Source organism: Pipra filicauda, unplaced genomic scaffold, assembly GCF_003945595.2.
Source record: "Pipra filicauda isolate LSUMZ 115617 unplaced genomic scaffold, ASM394559v2 scaffold118_size2161507_pilon, whole genome shotgun sequence".
Taxonomy (NCBI): Eukaryota; Metazoa; Chordata; class Aves; order Passeriformes; family Pipridae; genus Pipra; species Pipra filicauda.
In genome coordinates, this window is record NW_024103640.1 from 1,667,501 (window position 1) to 1,694,853 (window position 27,353).

The 27,353-nt window shown below is 48.7% G+C and overlaps 1 protein-coding gene across 4 annotated transcripts in view; it reads right to left on the reverse strand.

Moving 5' to 3' along the window:
* Positions 1-27,353, reverse strand: part of BCL11A (BAF chromatin remodeling complex subunit BCL11A) — a 72,711-nt gene that overhangs the window by 6,499 nt on the left and 38,859 nt on the right. For 2 of the 4 annotated variants that reach the window (XM_027738606.2, XM_039385844.1), the window contains exon 3: positions 1,075-3,360. In XM_027738606.2, the coding sequence (XP_027594407.1) occupies positions 1,355-3,360 (2,006 nt within the window). In that variant the 3' untranslated portion in view covers positions 1,075-1,354. Of the gene's footprint in view, positions 1-1,074; positions 3,361-27,353 lie in introns of those variants that run through there. The other 2 variants (XM_039385851.1, XM_027738608.2) reach the window with 2 other exon arrangements.

A 27,353-nucleotide genomic window follows, 5' to 3' on the forward strand; every position in this document is an offset into this window, starting at 1 on the left:
TGCGCATTTCACATTCTATTTAATCATCGATGGGGAGGGGGAATAAAAGTTTGGGGAAGGCGGGGGGGGGAAGATTCTACATCTCGTTTTAAGCTCTCTCCAGGAGCCAAGCGGGTCTTTAGACTGGTATGATCAGTTTGGTTTAAAAATAATAATAGTAATAACACTAGTAATAAAATAATAAAGAGGCAGAGGAGAATGATGATTAACTAGGACTGAGCGGGTCATTTCTTTCTCTTCTTTAGTTTTTTTCTCTTTCCTCTTCGTTCCTAGGGAGCCGGCGTGGTGAGGGGGCGCGAGGCGGACTCGGGCGCCCGGCGGGGAGAGGCTCGACACCGCGACCGACGTGGCGACGAGCTACGCGTGGAGGACGAGCAGAAAGGAGCCATCGGCATCGGCCGCGACAGATCCAAGGCACTCAGATTATTTATTATTATTATTAGCATGTGTGTGTGTGTGTGTGTGTGTTTGAAACCAAACTAACAGAAATCTACCTCTTCCTGACTGGTTACTTTCCAATTAAAGGCCTTTTTTTTTTTTTTTTTTAAATTTTTTTTTTTAATTTTTTTTTTTTTCTGGTTCCTAAGGGGAACTCTCTTTCTCCAATCGGTGGGGTTTATTGTTTCAAGACAGCAATTGAGCTAACGCAACGCTTCTTCGGTGCTTTCGGTTCCGTCCGCAGAGGGTTACCAAAAGCGTGTTTTCCTTCGCACGTCCCAAAAACACCACTGTACATGATATGTATTACAGGATGTATGCAGCATGGTCGGTTTTGTTTGCTCTCGGGTTTGGGTTTGGTTCACTTTTTTTTTTTTCCTTTTTTTTTTTTTTTTCTTTTTGCCTTCCTCCTCTCTCCTTCTTTTTCCCCTCTTTTTTTTTTTCTCCTTTTTTTTTTTTTTCCCGCCACGGAATTGGAAACACCAGGACGTGGTTGCTCAGCAACGAAATTTCAGGGTACCTTTAAAAAACAAGCATAACATACCATACATGCTGTCTAATCCAAAAATTAAAAAAAAAACAAAAAAAAAAAAAAAAAAAAAAAAAACCAACCAAAAAAAAAAAAAAAAACAACCCAAAATAAAGAAAAAAAAAACCCAACATACACAACATGTAAATTATTGCACAAGAGAAAGGCTCAAAGTTTGCGTAAAATGCAATAGTATTGCCCCGATACAGATCATGCATTCAAACGGTGAGAACAAAAAGAAAATAAACAGGGTGTGCTGGTGACAAGCACTTTCCGAATATCCTTAGCTTCCATGACTTCCATCACAAGGGACTAGAAAACCTCTACGGGGATGCGGGATGGGTTAGGGACGGGGGTGGATGGGGAGGGGGGGGTACGAATATACCTCTATTCAGTTTTTATCTCGTTATTCAAGACTCGATCACTGTGCCATTTTTTCATGTGTTTCTCCAGGGTACTGTACACGCTAAAAGGCATCTTACAAATCTCGCATTTGTAAACGTCCTTTCCCACCTGCCCGTGTGTTTTCATGTGCCGGGTGAGCTTGCTACTCTGGGCGCAGGCGTAGTTGCAAAGCTCACACTTATACGGCCTCTCGCCCGTGTGGCTCCGTCTGTGGACGGTGAGATTACTACAGTTCTTGAAGACCTTCCCACAGTACTCACAAGTGTCGCTGCGTCTGCCCTCTTTTGAGCTGGGCCTGCCAGGGCCCGGGCCACTAATATGGGGGGTGCTCCCTCCGCTTCCCGTGCCGCTGCGGCCTGAGATCCCTCCGTCCAGCTCGCCCGGCGGCGTGGAGAAGCGCAGGCTGCCGTTCTCCGAGGAGTGCTCGGAGGAGGAGGCGAAGGGCGATTGTCGGGAGTCGCCGAAGCTGAGGAAGGGGTCCTTCAGCTGCCGGGAGGCGGCGTAGCCCGCCAGCCACTGGGAGTAAACGTTCTCGGTGTTGGGCATGGCGGCGGCCGGCAGGTCGAACTCCTTCTCCAGCTTGATGCGTTTGGAGAAGGGGCTCAGGGAGCTGGGGCTACCCAGCAGCAGCTTTTTGGACAGGCCTCCCGAGGCGGACTCCCCCGGGGAGCAGCCCCGGCCGTTGACCGCACCCTCGTCGATGCGGTCGGACTCGCCGGCCACCGAGTCTTCGTCGCAAGTGTCCCTGTGCACCTCAGGCTCGGGGAGGTGGCCCCGCTTGTGTTTCTCCCCCAGGACCTGGTGGAAGGCCTCGCTGAAGTGCTGCATGGAGCTCAAGACCATGCCCTGCATGACGTCCGGCATCGACCGGCCCTCCTCGCCGGCCCGCGAGCTGTTCTCGTGGTGGCGGGCCGCCTCCAGGCTCATTCCGAAGCCATAGTCCGGCCTGTCGCTCTCGTTCAAGTCCTCCTCCTCTTCCTCCTCCTCCTCCTCCTCTTCCTCCTCCTCCTCCTCCTCTTCCTCATCCCCGTTCTCAGGGATCATGTTGGGGTCGTTTTCGCTCTTGAACTTGGCCACCACGGACTTGAGGGCGCTGCTGGCGCTGCCCACCAGGTCGCTGGTGCCCGGCTCAGGGGAGCTGGCGGTGGAGAGCCCATCGTCCGACTTCACTGTCATGGGGGAGGACTTGTGCATGTGGGTCTTCATGTGGCGCTTCAGCTTGCTGGCCTGCGTGCAGGCGTGGTCGCAGAGGTTGCACTTGTAGGGCTTCTCCCCGGTGTGGCTCCGGCGGTGGACCACCAGGTTGCTCTGAAACTTGAAGGTCTTCCCGCAGAACTCGCAGGACTTGGACTTCATGGGGGGCTGGGAGGGAGGAGGAGCGGACTGCAGAGGAGGAAGGGGCGGCGTGGCCAGGAACGGGGGCTTGCTGCCAGGCTGGAAGGGCTGCAGCAACCTTTGCATAGGGCTGGGCCGGCTCGGGGACAAGGGTGGGCTGGAGGTGTTGCCGGCCAGCTCCCGCAGCCTCCGGGAGAAATCCATAGCGGGGGGCTCCATCGCCATGGGGTTCAGTCGCAGCACCCTGTCAAAGGCACTAGGGTGATGGGTGGCCAGAGCCATTTCTTCCGCACCCAGGCGCTCAATGCGATGCGGATCCAAATGGTGCCTCGGGGGAGGGCTAAAGAGGGGCGGCGTGGGTGGGAAACGCCCTTCTCCCAGCCCCGACGCCTCCCTCGAGACCGAGCCGGGTATTCTGAGCAGGTTAAAAGGGTTATTGTCTGCAATGTGAATCCCGTGGAGAGGTGGCTGGGAAGGGCACTCTGCACCTAGTCCTGTTGGGATACCAACCCGTGGCGTCAGGGGGCTGCCGTGCTCGCTTTCTAGGTAGATCCGTAAGCCGTGCGTGTTCTGTGCGTGCTGCAAGAGGAACCAGGCGCTGTTGAAAGGCTGTTTACAAGTCGTACACGTGTAGCTGCTGGGCTCGTCTTTACCTGCAAAATAACACAACAAGCAGCGTCAATCTCCGGCCGTCCACCGGCGGGCGAGAGCTCAACTCCCCGCCTAAGCTCCTCTCCTCCGGGACACTCAGTTGGGAGCTGGGGAAGGGACACCTCAGCTCAGATGCAGGGGACAGGGATGGGAAGAAACAAGGGGCACAACACGAAGGTCCAAACCCACCCAAAGCATATCCACCTCCTCCCAACCATCCCCAGCTCCCGGTTCAAAACTGAACAGTGGCAGGTAACCACAGCACAAAACAAGCTGTGAAAAAAAAGGAGGTACTAAAGTCAATCAGTGCCAGCTCCAACTCAGCACAAGAGGCTGCACGTATTTGGAGTGTGTGGGGGTAAATAAATAGATAAGTGAGTATAAAATAAATAAATCCTCCTCTGAAAAGCACTCACACGGATCAGTTCAAAGCAGCAACCCAAAGCATCACAACCGCCAGCAAGCTGGGCATCAACACGTTATTATTAGTCTCCTCTTTATTTTGAGACTAACAATGTGTACAAAATTAGGCATCAACTTCTGCTCCTTAGCACAGATTCCACTCTGGGGCAAATTAAAAAAAAAAAAAAAAAAAAAAGGGAAGGAAAAAAAAAGGGAGCATGGGACAGGGAAAGGGGAAGGCAGCGGGAGCGGCAGCTCCGCCAGGGAAAGAGCTGGAGGGTGGCCAGGAGGCCTGGCCGAGCGCCCTGACGGAGCCGCATTATTTCTCTCGCGCTGAAAAGAAGCTGAGGATGGTAAATGCCACTTTGGCAAGTAGCAAGCTAACTCTATTTCATGATAATTTATTTTTGGAGATAACACGGACATTATAAAAGAGCAACCAACTAATAAATAACTAAACAAAAAGCCGGCTAATAATGACAGCAGAAAGCAGCCCCTTCTAATATACGGCAAAACAAAGGGGGATGAATAACTTTTTGAGGGCTGCCCTCGAGGAAAGAGTGGTGTGAGATATGGCGAAGGTGAGGGTGCTTTTATTGATTACTGGGATTTTGAAAATAATTCACTTCCACCCCCACACGGATGCTCTTTGCTGAATGCTGGTAAACCGAAACCGGAGCTAAGGGGAGGATAAAAATTCATTTCCAGCCTTGTCCAGCAGTTCTCACAGAGCTGCTGTTTAGGGATATTGTAAAAAATTAACATGGTGTTGAGGTTTGCTGAGGAATAAACCAGGAGCCCTCTATGGGCATCAGCGCTCAGGGTGATACCAGCCTTCACCACATACTCCTGCACTGACCTAAGACTCACATTCAAAGGAATCTGCTCCTTAGGCTAAACAGGCCGTGAGGGTAAACAGGCTGCACTGAGAGTTGCCCCCATTAGGTTTCTCCTATTTGCTTAATATGAAGAAGAGGAAAATTAAAAAACCAAATCAGGCAGATTTGGAAAGAAAATGTCCACATTTCCTTGCTTTATCTGCACCTGCCATGTTTCCTATCTCACTTGGGAGGAAGGGAAGAAAAGCTTCGTGTGCACATTTTCTTCCTCAGGTGAGCTGAGTGATGATCTGGGGGTACGAGATGGAACCAGATACCTTTAGATATCTGAACTAGACATCTTACCCCTTCCAACCCAAACCATCCCGTGGATCCTATGAGATCCAGAGCTGGCTGTACTGCTCCATCCCAGCTTTCCTCCCTGCCTCCCGGCTCTGCCGCTTTTCTACGTTTGGCCTGAGAAGCTGAATCAGGCGAGCGAAGAGACTCAATCGTCTACAGCAGGCATTTAACACTTTAATCACTTTAAAAGCCCTTGGAATAACATTTAACGTTTCATCCTGAAGCCAGAATAAAATGCACTTGTGGTGTTTAGCATGTGCCAGGCGTGCGAGCTCAGATAAATACTTAAATCTGCTGAAATTAAGAGGGAAATTCAATTGGACTTTCACATTCCTATGCTCATTTGTGAGCTCAGGGAAAAAAAAAAAACCAAAACGAAATCTTAAACAGGAAAATTTCATCTTGCTTCACCATAATGAAGTGTAAGTTTTTAACACCGCGGTAGGAGCTAACAACGTAACGCTACCTCGCCTCTCTACCTTATAGATCAGGTCAGAGAAAACAGCATTTTATCTTATAATGAGGATACAACATCGAGCTTTCACTACCACATTTTAGTATTCCCATCAACTAGATATTCCAGATCATAAGGGCAGCTCGTGTAATCATAATGTCAATGAGAAGGGCTGTTACGACTGAGACTAAAGATTACATGGAAAAAGCTGCTTTGAAACTGGTAATTATTACCAGTCCACTAATAGCAAATGATGCATTACAGTTTCACCGTATAATCTGTATTTCACTCAGCTCCTGCCAGTACGGCCTTATTATATTACAGCGCTCACAAATTCTAAATTCCTAAACTACAGTCATCAATAAATGTGTTACTTGCCATAATTTGCGAAATTACTTTGTTCATAACATCTTTGACTGTTATAAAGACTGGAATTGATTTCCTGCATGGCAAAATTAGGGCTACATTGATTTAGTGGAGTGTAAAATGTAAGATTATTCTTCATGTGCTTGCCTGAAAAACAAGTTTTCAATTCACCATCCGTGTTTGGTAATTAAGACAATAATTTAAATTTAAAATCATGTTTATGTACAAAACTCCCCTAAACAAAGCACCATTTTCAAGGGAGCAACGTAAAACCAGGCAATAAAATAAAGGAGCGAAACAGTTAAAATCCACCGGCCATTTGTCTCCACCTCCTGCTTTGAAGAGACGTGATTTCTAATTTGTCTATTAGTGCCTGATTAATTATGAAGGCTATTGACTGACCATATCACCACCTAGAGATACGTTCCAGTCTGCTGCAGCCTTGCCAAGCTGCAGGAATGATGGCACTAATCCACGCGTTGCCCGTCAGCGATGAGACGGGTCTTTACATCGCCACGGCGATCCCTGGTTTTGGAAGGGATGTGCCTTCCCTTCCTCCCATCCCACCACCACGTTTTTTCATTTTAGCACAGCATTTGGGTCCCCTCAAGAGTCAGATGGGATTGCAGGACCCAAAGGCTGTGTATCCACTGACGTCTCCCAGCTATGGGCCAGCCCCTGTGTCCGCAAAGGCTTCCCAGCCAACACATCTGGGCAAGACCACAGGCAAGCAAGGCGGGTGTCACAGCAGGGAGATGCAGCAGCTGCTGCTGGCCAAGGACAGAGCCGGAGAACGTCCCACAGGGCTCCTGGTGCTTCATCGTCCACCGGGACAATGTGATGGATGTGTTATCCATTGTGATGCCATCAGGGCTTCAGCCGATTTCCAGGCTACCAGGAATCCCCCATATCCAGATGCAAAGCTGGTCACTGCTGAACCACCCTCCTTGGCCGCCAGCAGCAGGGCTGGAGCTCACATCCTCGGCTGCTTCACATCGAGGAATTCAGGGCTGGAAGGGCCCACCAGCCCTCGCTCTCTACCTTTCCTCTGTCACCCTGTGACCAACACGGTGCCTTTCAGTAAAGCATGACCTCCTCAGCATCACAAACCATCTGTAGGGCAAAGCACAAAATCCCAGTGAAAACTACTCAAACCAGCTCAGAAGATGTGAAAAACACCCCCTGCTTGCCACCACTGTCAGTTTCCACAGCTAACCACACTTACAGACGGGTACTGGGATCCACCTGAATTTCTCTGGCTCCAACATCTACCTGTTCTCTCTTTTTTTTTTTTTTTTTTTTTGTGGTTGATACGCTTAAAAGCTCTTGGTGCGCAGTGGGCTCCCCTCATGCACAGCAAGGGTACTTGTGCAACCAAAAATCAAGCCACACTTCAAAATTTAGTTATTTTTCCACCCCCTTCATCCTCCTCCACTACTCAAGGACCAGCCTAGCCCTTCTCACACTGGCACCATGCTGGGAAAGAGCTGATTTTCCTCTAAGCCTCCCACAGAGCTGCTGCCTTCTAGAGTACCGTACTCCAGCTGTGTGAGCGTGGCCCTGATTCTGCTCTTCTAGCCAAGGAGCACAGCAGGCTGTACCCAGTGTGTTCTCAACACACTCTTCTTGACAGTCTGCCCAGGCCACCCCATAAACCCACCCCTCTTGCTCTTCACCCGTCCACCCAACTCCGCTTCACCCACAAAGCGAATCAGCCGCAATTGCATATTAATTTCCAGATCACCAATGAAGCACTAACCACCACTGTGGTCCCTGCTGACCTCTCCAGCTAAGCCCCCACATTCCCAAATCTATTGGCCAGCTCTGAATTGCCTGTGCCAGCAGTACCACCCAGTGCTCAGTCCTCCCATGCACAATATCACAAGGCGCCGTGTCCAACACCACGCAGAGTCTATTTCATCTGCATTTATCAACCAAAGTTGTCACCTACAAGAATGAAATCAGCTTTATTTAACAAGATCTATATTCCATAAATCTAAGCTGAGTGGCACGAATTATATTTCTATCCCTTAATTCTTTATCAATTGAATCTTATGTTGGCTCTTCAATTATTTTGCCCAGAAGAGATAAGCAAAGTGTTGCCAACTCTCCCACGTTACCCTGACCAGCTCTTGACATCATTTTCCCAGTCCATAAGCTTTTTGAAAAACTAGCATCACGTGTCAACTCTTCAGAGTTTCTTGGGTGCAAGCTGTTAGGGCCTTTTTGTTTAAAAGTATTTATCTCCACTGTACCTTGTATAAAATCCTCCTTGGCTACTAATGAGCTAGAAAAAACGTCACCACCCTCCCATGACACAGAAACACAGCAAGGCTCCTTTCCAGGTCTACAGCAGAAGTTTTTAACAAAAATTTCTACTTTACTGTTTCTTCCATCTATCACTTCTCTTTTCTCCAGAATACCGAGGAGCCTTCTCTCCCCTTCTCCCCATTGGTGCCAGGCACGAGTTTTCCTCGGCATCTTCAGCTCCCCTGACCAGCTCTCTAGCCGTCATGGCTTCTCACTGCGATTGATTGTTATCCATTTTCCATTTTTTTAATTGTCATATATTGATTTTTTTAATATCTAATTGCTGTTCTCATCTCGCCACTGAAGCGAGTGAAGTGGGTTTTGGATTTGGGCCAAAGTTGTCCTCTCCTTCCTGGACAGCTCATCAACTCTTTACAAATAGCTTCCAATTACCATTCGCTTTTTTGCGTGTACATTTTTCCTCCCAGTCAATTTTACTGCTCATTTTCTTCCTATTTGGGAAATTACCCCTTCTGGAGAATTACACAAGGATACCACGTACCAAATGCAAACCTGGGGTTAAGATGACACCTGACTGGTCTCACCCAGTGAAGCCTCACCCACCATTACGTATTTATTCCTTCTGTACATCCCAGTCAGCAAAAGACTAGTGACAAGGCACAGCATTTCACTACGGCACGGATTTTTTAAGTGCTTCTCGAGTTATTGGCTCCTGCCTTAAAAAAAATGCAGCAGAACAGCTCTTGCCTGCCATGCCCTGAAAAGAAGTGACTTAACCAGTGACACACAAGTGACAGATTTAGCTTCTGATCCGCAAAATGTCAACAAATGAGCGGGATGGATATTGGCATTTGAGTGCCTTTAAGGGCAGTTGGCACAATTACTCGGTAAAATATGAAGAGATGGCTGCTTTCACCATTAAGGGGCTTTTTTTATATTAAGGAAAAGCTGGTGGTTCTGGACTGTGCTCACAGATACACCCGGCGTGCTCAAAGTCCGAGTCGAAGCAAGCCAACACCTCCAGGCACATTACAGCTGGCTCTGAGCAAGGCCCAAAGCCATGTCCAGAGCCACCAGCAGCAAAGCCAGACAAGATGCTGGGGAGAAGACCAGCTGGGAGGAGAAGCTGTCAGCTAGATGCCACTGCTGGGAGGGGAAAAAAAAAAATTAAAAAAAAAAGATTTCTGGAGCTAGGCATGCAAGTTCAGGCATTGCCAAGTGAGTAATGGAATAATCTGCATGCGTGTGCCAATGTGCTTTGGAAGAGCTTCCTTCGTTTCTCAAAAGTCAGGGCTGGATCCAGGAAAGCTGCTCGCCGGACACACCAGCGGCTTCACAGAAGAGCAGCGCTGAAATACCACACACAGCAACATCCTCTCGGTGCCCCTGCCCCACACAGGCAGCTCAGGGTGCAGGACACTGCTGGGGAAGGACCACCAGGGTAAGGAGCGAGAGACTGATACATCGTGTCTTGTACCCCAGGGCATCTCAGGGGCTGCTCACAAACCCGTGGCGTCAGAGACACCCCAGTTTTCCCAGTGTTTTCACAAACAAACCGGCAGCGAAAGCAGCGACTGCGGACGTGCCAATGGTGTTCACAAAGATTTCATTCACAGCTGCAGATTTACTCCCTCAGAGGAATCCCCGTGCCAGAGAAAGCTCTGAGCAGACCAAGATTTGGCCTTTGCTGCCTGGATGGTCCAGCCCTTGCTCTCAGCAGCATCCCCTCTACAGTCCAGCACCACAAGCCTTGGTGGTTTAGCTCCTGTGTTCTCATTCACATTCCTAAAACCCACACCTGTAAACAAAGCCAAGGATTCTTTACCAGGCTACCTGCACCTACAGGGCACACACACACCTTTCACTATCAAATGCAAAGACAAAAGTGACTCGAACACCTGCAACCTGCAGTAAGCATCCCCCTCCCTCTCTTCTGCTCGCCACCAAACAATTATGGGAGCAACAGCCTGAGCCAAACCCAGGAACTTCTTTATTCAGCTTTAATGTCAACTGACTGCTTGATTTTTTGGACTGATAAATTTGGAGTTGTTATGGTATTTAAAGGGGGGAAGAAAAAAAATCGAGTTAATTGTTACCACTTGTACTTGATTCAGTTCTTCTCCATCTGGCTTGTCAAATATCTCTCTTTTTTTTTTTTCCCCTCTCTCTCTTTTGGAAATCCACACTGTTGAAATTCCTTTCAACTGAAAACTAGAGAAGTGAAACAGTTGGGACACAGGAAGCGTCGCAGGGCTGGGAGATAAGTGGGTCCACTCCATGCCTGCAGCAGCCCAACTTCTCCCTTGGTAAGAAAGAGCTGCTCTGGTATGACTCACCTTTTCCTGGTAGTGGTAGCACCAGTGTAGATGGGAAACCGTAACTGTCCAAACATTTTTTGTTTTCCTTCTTGCACTAATTCTCCCTCCTGATCCTCCAGATTGCAAAAGGATTATAATTAACCTGGCCCATCATTAACTGGTTTTAAGTAGCTGTTACGGCACTGTGAGCATCAGCATTGTCACTGCTGTTGTCATAATAATTAGAATAATATTAAGTAACAACAGTAGCTGCATTTATGTACAAGAAGGTACTTCCTCTCTAATCTGTTTTTCTTTATCATGAGATGAACCAGATTCAGAAACACTGAAAAAGGAAAATATCCCCGAAACTCTGAAGGAAGTTGTGCGGTACTGCTTGTAAAACAAGAAGTACCACTGCTGTTCTGTCTTTGAAAAAATAAGATTCTGCTAACTGAGTCCACTTTCTTTATGCACAGGCCCGGTGGAGAGTCTTGGGAACCAGATTAGTTGTGAAAATGTCAAAAAATCCAGAAGAAATTTTGCTTTACAGGACCCTCAACATCCCACTTGCCATCTTTACTAGATTTTCCTTACTTATGACTTATTGATAAATGATATTTCTGAAATGGATATTCAGTGTTGAAATTGATATATCAATATTGATATCCCTGAAATTATTTTTTGCCCGCAAATTCAAACTTCTTGAAATCATATTAATAAAACTGGGAAAATACTTTCTAAACCAAGTATCAGTAATGCCATTTTTTTCCCATTATACCTCCGTTTAAAAACCCTCTTTTAAGGACGAACCAGGACAAAACATTAATGCCACGAACCCAAACTTCAAAAAGAATCCCAAGCCCCAGCAATAGCAGAACAACAGCACAGCTGGCATTGCCTTGCCAGTCCAAGATTTAGACTGGAGTTAAGAATTGCAAGAATTCACCATTTTCTCCCAAAGCCACATTTTCACTGGGTTTTGCAGCAGTGCTCAAGCTTCCACAAAACAGAAGCTTTTTGGGGCCTGAGGAAAGAGCAGGTGGGAAGGGATGGAATCAGGGAGACCGGTTCCTCCCCTGAAGAAGAAATGGAGATTTCACGGACGACCATTTTGGTTGCAGCCTCCACATATTCTGACTATTTACTCATTCTAAGAAGAACCAAACCCAATACACTTAAATCCCCCCTTCCAAAAAAATATTTCTTTAACAACAAGCAACAAAACACATGGTTTGCCAAAGCCATGATGGGGAGAAACAGGGTGCTGGGGTCCCACCGGAGCACGCCAGCGCTGCCAGGAACACCGGCCTGACCTCAACGTCTGTCACCATTTTCAAGGCGATTACGATTTGGCCACCAAGAAAACCTGCTTCGAGCTCCAACTTGGCAAGTAAGGTATGAGGCTGAGACTGATTTTGTGCTTTTTTAAAACTTGAGGGGGGTGGAAATCTGTCGCGTCTCGATTAGCGAGGAGCAGAAGAAACCTGTCATGGGAAAACAACACTGGGCTTGAAATTCAGCTCTGAATGAAGTTTTAAAAGAAACCCCTCAAGCAAAGACAACCTAGCCAAGTACACGTATGTACCCTATACACCAGTGCTTACAGGGATGGATAAATAGAGGCAATGCAGGCCATAGCACCACATGAGTAACAGCTCCATTAAATACCAACATCAGTGTGGGACCTAAAGGATGAACTACATGGTGGTCAGCCCTGTAGGAGGAACTCCCCACTGATATCACCTCACAGCTCTAAAAACATCCTTAGCAAAGTAACCAACATCCCAGATGCCATCTTTGGAAGTCTTCAGTGCCCCAGGCTGGATGGGCACTGAGCAACCTGGTCTAGGTCCCTTTAATCCAAACCATTCTGTGATTCTTTGATGCGCAGCCTTCCCTGCCTGCCTCTCCCGAGCGCAGGCACAGGGATTGTAAAGGAATGGACTCAAACAGGAGTGGCCTGGGATTGACACCTTCTAAATCAGTTCCTCTGGACCTACCTGGCACAAGGTGTGTCCCCCTCTGGAAGGTCTGCCTGAGCTGTGACCTTCCAAGGACCAAGCATCACCCCAAAAAGAGCATCAAACCCCTTTCCCAGCCTATCCTGATTATCCAGCAAACAGTACCTGGCTACAACAGTCTGCAATTATGCATTTACCCAGTAGCTGCTGGGGACAATCACGTCAATAATTGGCTTTTTAAATGCAGTGTTGTAATTATACAGCTACAAAGAGCTTCCAAATCATTTCATTCACTCGTACACCTACACGATGAATTGTTTCCTTTTCTACTGTTTTCTCTCTGGCTGGCAGCACCTGAAGGACAGGCAGGGCACACTTCAGAAAGTTTCTTGCGAAGGAGAGGAAGGAGATGCTCTAAGCAGGACAGCTCAGTCAGTGATGGGATATTTCTCCTGGTTTGTATCACAATCCTGGCATCACTCAGCTGTGCAGCCACAGCACAGGTGACTGTGCATTGTGGATACTCTGCACTGCACATCGAACACACACGGATCTCTTACACACAGAGACTCCCAGATCAACGCCAGGATGGTGCTTTCCCGGGAAGAGCTGCTAATGCTTGGTGACCTGATTAGTGCTGCAGGACCTTGCTGGAGGATGCAGCAGCTCTGCCAACGGGTATTCCTGGAGAGATGAAGTGTGCTGCTTCAGAACGGCTGAGCCCCATCCCAGGGAGAAAGGGGGGCCGGCACCTTCCCACTGCTGCTCACCAGCCATCAAGTCTCCTCAGCACCTTACAGCTTTGCTTTGTTTTTGCCGATTTTCCACATCTTACAGTCTCTATTTGACATGTTCAGCTCTGCAAAGCAAGTGCATTTAAACCATCACCTTGCAGAGATGTGGTGGTCGCCACCAGCCCTCCCCAGCCCTCCTCATCAGCCAGGCACCACCAAAGTCCCCTTCTCCCCCCCAGAGCACCCCTGCTCCCACCCACACCTTGGTGGAGCCAAAAAATCCCCTGACGTGGCTGAGGGGCTCTCCTTGGGAGCCTTATTCCACCATCTCCTTCCCAAAATGGATCCTCTTCAGACCCTCCTCTTTCCCAGCCTTCCCCTTTGGGTCACTTTCCTCTCGCTTTCAAATTAATGATATTTAGCCAGCAGCAAACCATCCTGACAAAGTGGGTCAGGGGAACTGCAGGTTCCCCCAAACGACGCCTCCCCCTGCAAATCATCTGCCAAGAAGGCAAAGGTTTATTCTGTCCCCGAGCAAGTTCAATGTCACCATGGAGCTGCAAGCACAGCAAGTGCTGAACCAGATCCTACAACACTTAGTTTCATAACTTGCACAAGCAAGTATTAGTAGAATATATGTATTTTCCCCCTCTCTGCTTTGCAAGTAGGACCAAAAGGTGTCGTAAAGTTGTCCAGTCTCCTCCAGTTTATTCTGTATCCTCTCCACCGCTGAGATATCCTTGAAGTTGAAAATGATATAATACTCCGAATATCTGGAGTTTGGAGGATGGAAGACTTGCAAGAATTGCTACAGCTTTATTGCGTTCTCGGGGCACAGAGAGTATTTACCACACATACATCAAGTCCAGGAATGCAAAAAGGGCACAGAAAACTTGGCGCTTCGAGCTGAGGAGCTGAAATTCCCAGAAAGGCAGATAAAGAGCGGATTTTCTTATTTATAGATTTGCAGATGAAATCCAACAAAACCAGCCCTCTCCCCCCCATCACCACCAAAAAAAAAAAAACCCCACCTCCCTCTTTTATGTCAGAAAGGCTGATTCAATTTCCAGGCTTGCAAGGTCTCCTCTCGCCGAGTATTACCCGACCCCAATAACACGCACTGTTCCAAGGTTAAGATCCGTTTCCTTACAATAATGCAGAAAGCTGTTGTTTCAGTCGTGGCTGCAGAATTCAGCTTTGAAGGACAGGTTAGTACCACACTACATTTAACTGAATTCAGTTCATCTGATTATACAGTGCCTTGCTTTCTGGAATATGTAATCATCTCTTTCTGATGACATTTTAAATATCCAACTAGACAAATAATTGCGGCAATAATTGATAGCTGAGTCAAGCTGGAAGATTATTGATTGGCACAGTACCCGCTGAAACAAATGTTCATCTTTCAAACATTACAGTGAGGATGCTTAAATCTAACTTTTGCTGATAAATGATAAAAATTTGATTTACTGATAAAACCACCGGAATAGAAGATGCACTTCGGGATTTGATTACCTTGGGAAATTTTTCAAAGAAAAATTAGGCTGTGGGATTTATATTCTATTTCACGTGAATAATTGCCAAGATATGGATAAGCCGTTGGAACATAAACACACGCCGAGAAGTCTTAAGAGTTGCTGATTAACTCTCTGCCTTCCTGAATGGAATTTATCTGTTCCAAATCACTCCTTTCCCAGGATGTATCCATGGGTCTCATTACCGGCGGCGGGAGTTACGTGTCAGAAAAGATCCCCCCTTCGTTTTCCAGCGGCTTGAAGCCCTCAGTTTAAATGTGCATAATCTAACTCTGCTGAGAATGCAGCTGAAATGAGGGTTGGATCTCACTGCCCATGCTGTAAATCAGGAGCACCAGCACCCAAATATGTGGTGCTGCAGAACAGCAGTGGGAGGGAGGTCAAGATCAGGTGCATTTGCAGACTGCATTCGCTGCCTTAAAGGGAGGGGTTTAAAGCTGAAATCAAACCACTTTGCAGCTCTTATTAAACAGGGGTCTGCTTAAAGATGGGTTTCCTGCTCATTATGAAACTCCAGACCCCACAGCACTACCTATACATCAGGGGGAGAGGAATGGGGAATTTCTGAAACCTACTGATTAGAAAGCAGAGCGAGCGGCCACGGCAGAGACTCACACGCGGGGAGAGGCAAGCGATGAGCTGCCTAGTTAGGGCAGAGGAGCTGTCGCAAGGCAGAAGGCTGAAATTAAGGAAAAGCGCCGGAATATTTGAGCAGGGGAACAAAGAGCATAAATTCCAGGGTAAGAGATGAAAAATGCACTGGAACGTTTTGAAACGGAGCCATTAGGCGCTGATTGAGTCTCGGAGCTCCTGCTAAAAATCAGGCGCTTGTTAGATGCGGCGATCAGCTGAGCCCTGACACTTAAGGCGTGCGAGGGGGGCTTGTCAAGTGGCTTCACTCTAATTTAGAGATCCTCAGCTAATTAGAAAGCCCTCAGATTTTCCTGCAAATGCAGGTCGCTATCGACAGCCCGTGCTTTTTGATGCTTTCCGGGTGACAGTTGCCGGACTGACCTTCCCGGGGCTGGCAGGGCTGCCCGGACCCTCGCCACGCCGGGGAATTCAATCAGCGCCGCCAGCGCCGGAGGGAAGTTCCAAGGAAGGTTACTCCACTCCTAGACGCCGTTTCCTTCTCTGAAATGAAATCTGTGTTTGCTTAATGCTATAAATAGCTCCAGCGTGGAATTATTACTATTTTTCCTCCCTGCTGAGTGGATCTCACAGCCAGCCCAGAACTTCAGGGCGGGAGTTTATTGAAGGCGGCGCCAGTAGAGGTTGGGAGAAGAGAATTGCTTCATGGGGGATGACCTGCTCACGCTGAACCCACATCCACAACTGCAGGAGAGAAACCTCCCTTGGAGATGTTCATTTCCCTAAGGCCCACGGCAGGTAGTGGTGGCTGCAGAGGATGGAGCACCTGCCCAGAGAACAGCATTCCCCAAGCTTCCCTGAGAATCCAGGACCCCCATCCCACAGGGATGCCTTCCCCAGCCACCAGCAAGCTCTGGTGTTGCTCTCCACGTAAAAAACACTGATAACACCTAATGCAGGGCAAATAGCAACACAGGCAACCACTGAACAAAACAAGGCTTGTTTAGAAATGCAAGGAAATGCGTGGAAGTTACAGTGACAACCCAAAGGCGAGATGACAGACCTGCAGTCACACAGGGAGTTGGCGGCAGACGCTAGAAAATTAACTCTCAGGAACAGTCTAGCATTGGCAGGGAAATGAATGAGATGATCTGAGAGATATTTTCCACCTCTAATAGGATTTGATGATGATTTTGCATAGGCTTTTGTGCTAGCCTGGCTTTTGATAAAGGCATGGTGTCTCTTTTCAACCCACATGCAAGGCAGAGATTAATAAGTCGCAAACTCGGCCCACCTCGGCTATAAATGGTTCCTGTGCCTATAGGGGAGAAAAAGCCTAGCTATGACTGAAAAAAAAAAACCCAGTGAACGGAGTGCAGTTAGTGCTTTTACACCCAAATCCTCAGTTATTAAGAGATTTGGAAAGGAGAGAAAAATTCTACTCCAGCATCCAAAAAAAGCATCAATTTAGTAGCCAGATGGGGCAGAGATGCACAAACCGTGGCCAGTTTAGGAGCACTGGATTGAGACCTTTCCAGGGAGAGCTCTGCTGGGGGCTGTGGGAGGCAAGGGGAGATGAGATGGCTCCAGCACATCCTGCAGGAGAAGCGATTAGGTGAGGATGGCACTCATGTGGGCAGACCTGGCAAGGACATTTTTGCCTGCTCACAGCCTCAGACTGGCAGAGGATAAGACCTGAGGACTGGCCTCGGAGGAAGCATTAAGATAGCACTGATGGCAGAGAACTAAATGAAAATGAGAATTTTTAAGCATACAAAACATCATAGAGAATCCCATTTTTTAGCAAGATAAGTATTTTCTTACAGGAAAATGCAGTTAAATGTTATAACTGCCAGCACTTAGATACCAGTAACAGCCATTAAAAAAACCCCTAACCTCACCTGATCAAGTAAATAACCTTCTGCGTAGTCTACATGGTCATATCATGACAGGGTTAGGGACAAATGCCCCCTTACCCCAGGGGCTGTTCTGCTGTTATTTTTCAGCAGGAAAATTTGTGCATCCAGGCCCAGCTCTTCAGCATCTTTGGAACTAGACTGAGCCTTGCTGCTGTCTAACCCTTGCATTGGGCCAAATGAACAGAACAGTCGCTCTCCTGCTCTCCATCCATGAGTCTTCCTGTTCTGGCTCTTCGCCTCTTTGACAACGCATCGGATAACGGGGCTGGGACCACCATCACCCATCAGCCCACACATGCTGCTGTGCATCCCAGTGCACAGGACGGGGGGCACACTGTGACCTGCCTGCAGCACCCCTACATCCACACAGCCAGGACAACTCATCTGGGAGCCACATGCTGGTCCCTGCTGGCATCACTCCCCTTGCTGCTGACGCGCAGAGCAGCTCTGCTTTGTGAGAAAAAAGGCCCAACGGGGCCAAAGATGGGCAAGCAGATACATCTCTGTGTGCCTGAGCACAGGCTTTTGTTTGTAGCGAGTGCTTCAGGTTCAGGGCTGCTGTTGTTTGCACTGCAGCCAGGCCCAGTGGCCACCACGGGGGACCAGAGCCCCTCAGAGCACGGCGCTGCACCCAGAGATAACGAAACGACAGTTCCTGCCCCCAGAGCTGGCAACTATCATCATCTCCATTACAACCTGATGAGAGGGGCTGCCAGTTTAAACAGCCTGGACACCAACACTTCCCACTCCTGGGGCTTAAAAGCACGGAGTATTCCAGAAGGAGAACGGCAGAAGTTGCAATCCACCCCATTTGCCGCCACGTCTCGCAGCGCTTTTGAGAAACCACAGCAGCCTATTCATGGTTGGAGTAGAAGAAATTGGCCTCACATCATTTTTTAGTAATAACACAATAAGAGACAATAAGGCTGAAAACTATTAACACCAAGATGTTGCACTTAACTGCACCTTCAGTCTGAGGAGCTCGGTGTGCTTCACAAGTGACTGTTAATGTCTGGAAGGCTTTATGGGGGAAGAGTTGCCTGTGGTCCCACAGGGCATTTTCCACCTGCTTACCTCTGGGTCCTCAGCATCTGCCTTGTACCTGCCACCTTCAACACCCTGCCTGACACCCTGCACTTCCCAGGAAAGCGTGCTGGACACTGTGGTGGTGGGCGGCAGCTCTATAAAAGATGCACAAGTCCTTGAGTCATCACTTTACCTGAAGGTGTTATCAGAAAACGCCCCGTGTCCAGGGGCAGGCTGGGAGATGGCCGCATATACAGCAGGTCTGAAATTGCCATCAGCTTCACCTCGATCCTTTGCTGATGTCCTTGGCCATCCAGTTAAGATCTGACAGCATTTAAAGATGACAGTGCTTGAGGTAATGGGACAATGCCGTAACAGGATTACAGGAAATGTGAAAGAAAGGACATACGTACGTAATGTCATTTAGGTAATGTCATCTATGAACAGTTTTGCTGCAATTTTTGCTGACAAAGAAGTCAGTCTCACTTATACAATTCCTTTTAAACTCTGTTATTGCTGTAAATAAGTTTACTTCTTCCTGAAAGAAAAGCTTTTTAGACGCGTAGTCGCAAATATTTTGTACAACTTTCTGCTCTGAGGCGGGGTATCCGGGGGGGGGGAGGGGGGGGAACTAACACAAACCAGCATGAGGTGGTGAGCAGGATGAGGCAGCAGGATCGAAGGACTCCCCGCCACTCTCCTAACCTTGCTGCAGCACCCGGACTTCATAAGATCCTCCCAATTAATATCCACCCAGCCATTTCCTCCCCGCGCCCTTTTTCCATCAGTATTCCCTTTCAGTCCCACCGCAGCTGCCCCCGAAACAGCTTCCTCATTGTCCCCCACCAGAAGTGGTGTATGTGTGCCAAGCAACTGACCGCAAACAAAAGCTTGTTTGACCAACGCTTGTTCCGAAACAAAACCCCGGCTGGAGAAGGAAATCCCGTAAAGGAGGGGGGATTGATGCTGGCACAATTTGGAAGGCGAGCCCAGGCGCGCTCGCCCCCGGGGGACTCACATTCTTGCCAGACAATGGTGTCTGGCCTCTCCATTCACCGCCTGCCTCGCACCCCTCCCCGAAAAGTCCCCCCTAAAAGCCATGTTTATTATATAGTCTGATAAGTGGGAGAGATGCCGTTAAATTGAGCCCGTGACCATCTCACGCACTGCCCACGGCGTCTTGGGGACACAGGGCAGACAATAGTAGAAGCCTCTGAGGGGCTTGGAGAAGGGTTTCTGGGGCTAAACTTATGGTTGGGAAATACTGCAAGGAGTCAACTCCTTCCCCATTTCATGGTGGAAACAATGCCCACGGGCACGTCTGTGAAGTCTCCCCCGTGTTACCCTTTCTCGGGGAATATTTACTTGTCCTAAGCAACATGTTTCTTCCAAGCTCCCCAGCCTCGCCTCAGGTGGCTCCTTCCCCTGAGCCAGGCAAAGTGGCTGTTAGGAGAAGGCCGAGCCTTTTTGCCCCCCGCACATCTGCCCGCCATGGGCATGTGAAGCTGGTGATTAGGGGAAACACCCTCCCCGGGCAGGCAGCCCCCTCCCTCGATAAGTACGGTTGGAAACCACAGGAGTTGCACAGGCCGGGCCCGTGTGCCGCGCGCGCCGGCCCGACCGTCTTATCCGTTAATAAACAGACGTTCGGGTCTCCGTCGCATTGAGCAACGACGACATCTGCCCCTTTAGGCAACGCGCTGGGCACCAGCTGGGTTTGCGGCCGGAGGGGTTTGCTGCAGGCTCCCCGTGGGGGCAGGATCCTACCACCTGTCTGTCTGTCCAGTCGGGCACGGGTTACTGCCAGAAGATGCCTGTAGTCAAGGCAGATACATTAAAACTCCTCGCAAAGTTATAATACTCAGCCCTTGAGTGGGCGCATCCCAGAGCAGTTGTCACCTGAGTGCACCTCATCAACCCCTGCACCAGGTAGGGATGGAGAAACCAGCCAAAGCAGCTCTAGGCCCTTCCCTTGCACCTGTGCTCTGGTCACCATCTAAGTAGAAGAAAAGCTTTTCCCATGATTAAAGGCAATTTTCTAAAGCATCTTTACCATTCTGGTGCCAAAGCCGCTCACAATGTTCAGAAAGTACATGTATCTTTGCAAGCAGATGCACACAGCTTTTATTTCTGCCCCGCAGAAGTGCTGGTGCAGGTGCTGTAACACGGTATCTGTGGGACAGGAGTCTGCAGGGACCAGCCACAGAACTGAGGTGTTGATTTTGGGTACTGTTTACAGTGTCAAGGCTACAGCCCCGCTCCTGCAGCAAACTGCCAGTCCCTTGTTTTTGGAGTAGGATGTTCCACACTCTGGACACTGTCTATCTGCCAGTTTGGCTGCTCCTTGAGCTTCCAGCTCTACAGAGATCCCGCCACTGCTGAGCTTCTGCAGCCTCAGATGACACTAAAATGGGAGCTGAGGGGTTGGACCATCCCCTTGCTGCAGCTCCAGCAGCACCTGCAGCTCCTGCCTATTGCAAGAGGACACGTGGGTGATCAGGATCAGATCAGGTCACAAACAGCTGCAGTGCACGCACCTACTGTACATCCCACATTTTAAGCTGTTTCAAGCAGGTCTGCTCTTACTTTCCCATCTTCTCCAAAGCCGAGCTTTTAAAAAGCCCTCCAAAACAGTGTGTTGCTACAGTCACCACTTCTGGAACTCAAGGTGAGGATGTCCCATGCCACTATGTCCGTCCTGAGAGGGACAGAGCTACTGGCACTAGAGGAACAGCAAGGGGGATGGGTGACCCCTTCAAAACCTGCCCGCTCCAGCTGTGCTGCCTGTGAGACACCAAACAAAATGTTTCTGGTCCACAGAGCAATACCCTACACACAGACTTCTTTCTGGGTTCATGACATTAATAATGCCGCCTTAAACTTGCCCTGAGCACTTACGTTTCCATCTGCCTCCTCCAAAGCTGGGATGCTGCAGTGGCAGAGCACATCTCTGCTGGAAGCTAAAGGACAGGCTGCCAGGGAAACACGTGCAGCTCTCCTGAGTCCATTTAGGCACTTTTAAGGACAAGCCCACTACTTCCAGAAAACCATCCCTAATCGTTCTTGTCCCAGTAAAGGCTCTCTGAGCACAGCACTGCCCCACAACAGCACGGAGGGAGGGGATCTACCCCATGCCACCCACTGCAGCCGGGCTCAGCAACAACCCGCATCTCACAGACAAACGAGATGATTCAGACACAAGGTGTGCAGGTGAAATTTCAGGAATGGGGCTATTCCTGTCAGAACACAGACAGAAAAAACAGGGTCAATGCCCTTGTTATCTGGCTAACCACATTGCTGCACCGTGCACGGTCTGTCCAGCGATACTGGATGGTTGGGAGAGCAGGCGTTATGTGGCGCTGGGTGCTGCAGGAGCAGGGCCCACACAGTGGTCCCAGAGAATTAGCCAGTCATCTTGGAAAACCTGGCTTTGTTCCTCAACACAAGCATCAGGAGGTGATTTTTCCCTCACTGACTCACTCGATCCTCTCCTTGCATGTCCAAGCCAGCGTGTTTGCAGCAGCAGAGGGGATGTGCATGAAGCAGCCTCGTGGCTCTGATCTCACTGTACGGCAACGGGTCCCACGTGAAGGGCTGTCCCAGAAGACACACACTGCTCTCTGCTAAACATAAAAGGCTGCCAAAGCACTGGCTGCTAAACCTGACAGCTTGGACACTGCTCCAGAAGGCCAGTGCTGAGGCACACGTGACTCATTTATGAAGTGTGTACTACCTTTTTTTGTCCTCAAATACTGTTAGGCAGAAATTCCGCAGCAATGTGCTTTGTTTCTTTGATCACGGGATTGCTACTCTTCTTCTCTTGGGGAAAAACATGCCCTAAAAACAAACAAATGCTGCACTGGAAGTAAAGAGCCCACTCCTTTGAAACCTCTGGAGATACACTTAGAGCTGTTGGAGGACACATATGCTCATCCCTAAAAACCAAAGCTATCCTGAGTCGTGACACTGAAGGACACCAAGAACTCTGCAGCAACCCTGGACTTCGGTTTCACAACCTTGCAAATATTTTCCAAGCTCCTAATCTTACAAATAAGTGGAACAGAACAGGCAACCACTATCAGCATGTGAAAACACAGGGCTTTCTCTGCCAGGGCTGGATCAGCTACTGATGAATTCCAATCCTGCTCCGGGACAGCCACTTCTTTCCACTGACAGTGCTCGATTTACTCAAATCACTTTGGTGAAGCCTCCAGCCTTCCCAACCACTGACTCAAACTCTTGTTGGTTTTGCAGATCTGGAATAATCCCTTTGGCCTCATGGCAGCAGGCAGTGTGAACCTTGCCTGTGTATATCCGATCTGCAGTGGGACTGAAGTCACAGTTTCAAGTTTTATCCCAGAGTGCCAGTAGCATCCTGTAATCCCATGGCTTTGAGAAAGCTTTAATTAAAAACACAGAACCAGTGAAAACCACCATCAAACCATACACACCAGTAATGCCTGGCTACCTGCTTACATGGACATTTGGACTAACTTCCAGCAGAAAAGGCACAAGATGAGTTCTCCTCTACACCTAGTCCAATTCCTTCTACATCTGGCTATGCATCCCTCCTGTACATAAGCCACCACAGCTTCTTAATCTCTCTTTTGGGGTGACAACTGTCATTTTCAATGTGACGTTCAGTCGATAGGAAGCCTCCCACCATCAGTTGCAGACTTGAGGCCAGACCCTATGTGAGCAACACAGGGAGGAACAGCATTCCAGGACGAGGTGGGAGTTTGCAGTCTGGCATTAGAACACGGCTCTCACATGCAGGGGGGTTACCTCTCCATCACCCTTCACAGGTGGCCCTGAGCTCCTTCAGCCCACAGTCTCACTCCCTGGCTGCTCTGAGTCAGCCTCGTGCCACATAATTGCATAAATTCAGCGCTAAGCCTGAACTAATAGAGCCAGGCTCTCACGGGGCTTATCAGCTGGGGCTGGGTGCTGCAGGGGCTCAGCACCTTCCCCGCTCCCGGCCGGCTGATGGCGCGGGTCCAGCCGGCTCCGAGCGGGAGCGGAGCTCCCTCGCATCCGCTGGCAAAACGCATGCGAGCTGCAAGAAGTACAGCCCTGGAAAGCCTGGAAATCTGACAGCTTTTTGTGTAGTAATAATGCAATTCAAAAAAGACTATCGGGATTGTATAAATATTTGTACAGACACTTATCGCTGTAGCACTCAGACGCTCGGTCCCCCTGAATCAGCTGATCGGCTCCCAAGTCCTCGCCTCCGTCTGCAGAGCTCCGCTAAACCAAAACCGTGCAACCCCGGCGTAACCATCCACACAGCGAAACATAAAGCCTCTGTTTATATAAATAGTCTCCAGTCTCCACCCTCCCTACTTGCTGGGAGGTTGTCAGCAAAATAAAATAAAAAGCGGGATCGGATTCCCAGCCCACTTAGAAAGAACGCGAGCAGGATGTATGTTTTAGCCAAGGAATTAATTAATTATTATTAACACAATGAATGCTCGCTAGGAAATGTTTGTACTTTGCCACTGTAATTAAATATTCTCACTCATGCAGCTCTCAGCCTTCAGAAATTAGTATTGCATTTTATAGTCCAGTTTGGGGTTTTTTTTTTTAATAAGAAAGCACTTTCACACTGAATTTTTCATTGTCTGCTGGCACAGAAAGACAAGAGAAGGCCTCTTAACATTCATGCCCATTTGCCTTTCTGAACAATTACAAATACTTTTTTTCCAGCAGTTTTCATAATGAAATGTCCTCTCTCCTTTTTGCTCCAGTACAAGCTTGATCTTGATGAATAAAGTGGGTCCCATCACCCTGGGTGCCTCTCTCTGCACATCCGCTGCTTCTGTTTCCACCCCTGTGAGCTAAACCACCAAGTTGCTTTATGAGCAGGTACCTATGCAAGGCTTCTCAGGGAAAGCTTGTTCAAGAAAGGACTGCAACACCTAACCCTAATGAAGGGCTGGTTTCTAATCCCTTTACTCAAGGTCTATTTGCTTCAGCCAGCTGCTCACGAAAAACAGGCAGCAGAATCCAGCCCTCCGTCTCCCGTGAAATGGGTCAAAGACACGCAGGATTATTAGTAATTTGGAAAGAAAGCACCCAAGACGTAATGTAATTCCACCACTAGATTTTATCGCTTTTACTCACAATGAGCAAATAGCAGGGGAATCACTGAGCAGAGGCTGCTCACCCTCTCTCAAAAGGAAACCAGACCCAGCTCCTTCCTGCTGCAGCCACCGCCGGAGCCAACCAGAGCCGCCGCCAAAGCCACGCAGCCCCGGCTCCCCACATGGGTAACTAACCACCAGACCAGGTGAGCTTCACCTGCCTCACCCTTCCCACAAAATAAAAGGCACTAGAGTTCAGGTTTGGGGATTTAATTTCTTCTCTTTACCCTCAGATGGACGTGAGCAATCGCTCCGTTTTGCCATCCCCAGCCATCATTGATTTAGCTAATGCTCTGTTCCAGCAGGAAACATCTTAACTCTGAAGATCTGATGATTGCCCCAGCAATCAGCTGTTCAAATAGTTGAAAATTAAGACTATTGCACACAAAGTAAATTAAGTAATTTTCTACCCTCCTAGGGTCTCCCAAGTCTATCAGATTTCCCACGACTGGTATGTCATGATGCCTCATTACTGTAAAGAAAATACAGCTCCGTGAGTCATTTAAGTGGCCTACCCTCAAACACTCAGGAAAAAAAAGATCTTCACAAACACAGATCCCACTGCAAATGTAACAAAGAGCAGAAGACAATCAGCACAACTTGTTTATTTACTCCCATGCTCAATTCTCATGGCTTAGGCTGCACAAACCTCTGAGAACCTCAAAAAGGGTGTATGCAGCTGTTCTTTATCACACCAACTTTGTCAACAGTGATGGTTTTGTTCACAAGGATGCCAGCAGAATCAGGGGTGAAGAAGATGCCTTCCAACCCCAAAAGACTGCGATCTGATCCTAAAGCAGGTACCACTTCAGCATCCTTAATACAGCAGTCCTACCTCTCGGTCTCCTTCCTAAAACTAAGTAAGCAAGGCAGCTTTTGGGCAGTGACTGGTTATTTCCAAATAAGCATTTTGAACTCAGCCTGCAAATACTCCTCCTAAAACGCCATGGGATGCTCTGTTAGCTTTAGTCATTAAAACAAGCCTTCAGCATGGGGATGGTGCTGCGCCGCTTCCCGACGCTCCCTGGATCCCTTCCACCCTGGCTGCGGCATCTCAGAGAGGTTTTGTTCCCAAGCTCAAACAAGCTGGAATCGCTCCCAAGCATTTGGAAACCTTGAGCTGAGCAGTAAGCACTCGGCATTGTGGAAATCACCTGGTGGAGGCCGCTGTAACTTCAGTTTTACGTTATGACTTCTCTTGAAACCCTCTGATTTTGAACTACATTTTTCTTTTCAGCACAAGTTCTCCCGTTGGTCTCCGGCCAGATGTGAGCTTTTGTAAGATGAAAAAATATAAATCAGTCACTTAATTTCAGCTAAAAATAGAGGGCATGGGAAAACCCCACTGATAAGAGGTTTTTAAAGCAGTCACAGGTTACCATGGGAGGGGACAAACAGCCACCCCATGTTCACATGCAAATCAGGCCCTCAAAGAACTGAGCCTTTACAGATCGATGGGGAAAGTAAGGGGAAAAGAAAGCAAATGCCATTAACACAGTTAAATATTTTAGGACGTGCTTCAAAGCGCATCCAGCAATCACTCTGCACTTCAGCAGAAGCTGGTCTGTGAGGCCAAGTCCCACCACAGAGGTCCATCAGGACACAGGGGAAACCCCACCTTTGACCTGAAAGATGGGGAAGAAACTGAAGCTCTTGGGTTCTGCAATACAAAAGAAGGCTTTCTGGAAAGTCTTGACTTTCTGAAAACACCGGCCACGACTGCCCCAACACCAGATTCACTGAAAGCACCTTGACCTGAGAAGCCACGTTTCAACACTACTTGTCCTTTGGCATGGGCTGGAAGCACATGTCAGCCCTTCAAGACAAGAGGCACAGTATAGGTAAGGAGGTAAAAACTGCCAGAGCTTGGGGAAGAAGTAGGCACCCGCTGCCCAAACAGCAAGGCCTGTCACCAGGAACTGTGCCAACACTGCTACGGACTCCTTGCACACACCTTTAGCTACTAATTCCTCTGGTTCTGCAAGCATGGACCGCATTGTCCCCTTCTGCTTCTCCAGGCTCTGTCTGCGCTCACATCCCACCTCAGTTCCAGCCACTGGCGAAGCCACACTCACAAAAACCTCTTGCACAGGCATTGAAATCTCCTGTCTGGATCAGGAAACTTCCTCTAGTCTCCACAACCAGAAAAATGCCTTCCTTTCATCTGTGCAGGTGTTTTGCATTAGCACAGAAGCACCACTGGCTGTTATCAACATCAGCACCTTCATCAGGAGGAGATGCCCCGGTTGGCCCCATTTGCCATGTTTGGGTTCAGTGCAGCGAGGAGTTTTTGTGCATTTTTATCAGGTGCTTTGCAAGGGAAACCAAGCGGAATGCTTCACCCTGGAGCGTGCCAGACGTTCCCCGAGCCCCGCTGCAGGCACAGGAGCCCAGAGCAGCGCCAGATCCCAGGGCAGAGCTCCCAAAGACAGCACCTGGGACCTAATCCCAGGTGTACAAAAGGCCGCAAGACAAAACCTGGGTCCAAACAAAAGCTGAGCAGAAAATCTATATGCTGCAGAAAGCAATGAGTAAGACTGGGTAGAAGAACACAACTACTCCTCAGCCATCTGCTAAAGCCTTGGGGTGTTCAGACAGGGTGATCTGCACATTTATTTCTGCTGTCACCAGACCCCTGCCTCAGCCATGCCCTGTCTAGGGATGAGTGGAGTGATCACCAACTCAGAAAAGGTGTGATTTGGGGGAAAAAAACCACACCTCAGTTAACCATCCCAACCCAGGTAAGCACCAGGGAGAGGCTTCAAGTCCCCCCACACAAGTGTATGCACAAAACAGATGGAAAGATCCCAGTGCTCAGCCCAAAGCATTTCTCCTGGCTTGTCTGCAATACGAAAGCCTGAGAAATGCCAGGGGCCTGCTCTGCCACCAGCTTAATTCCAAGAGCTTCCCACTGTCTGGGTGTTTAGGTGTTGCATATCCCCTCTCTCTTCCTCCTCCACCCTTTCCAGCATGCAGGCACCCAAAAGGAGATCGCCCACTGTGGCACAAGAATGTTGCACAAGCTGTGACTCTCCTCTGGTTATCCCTTATCTATCCCTGAGCCCTGATAAAAACCCACCTATGACCTCCTGCTCCTTTTTATTTATATTAT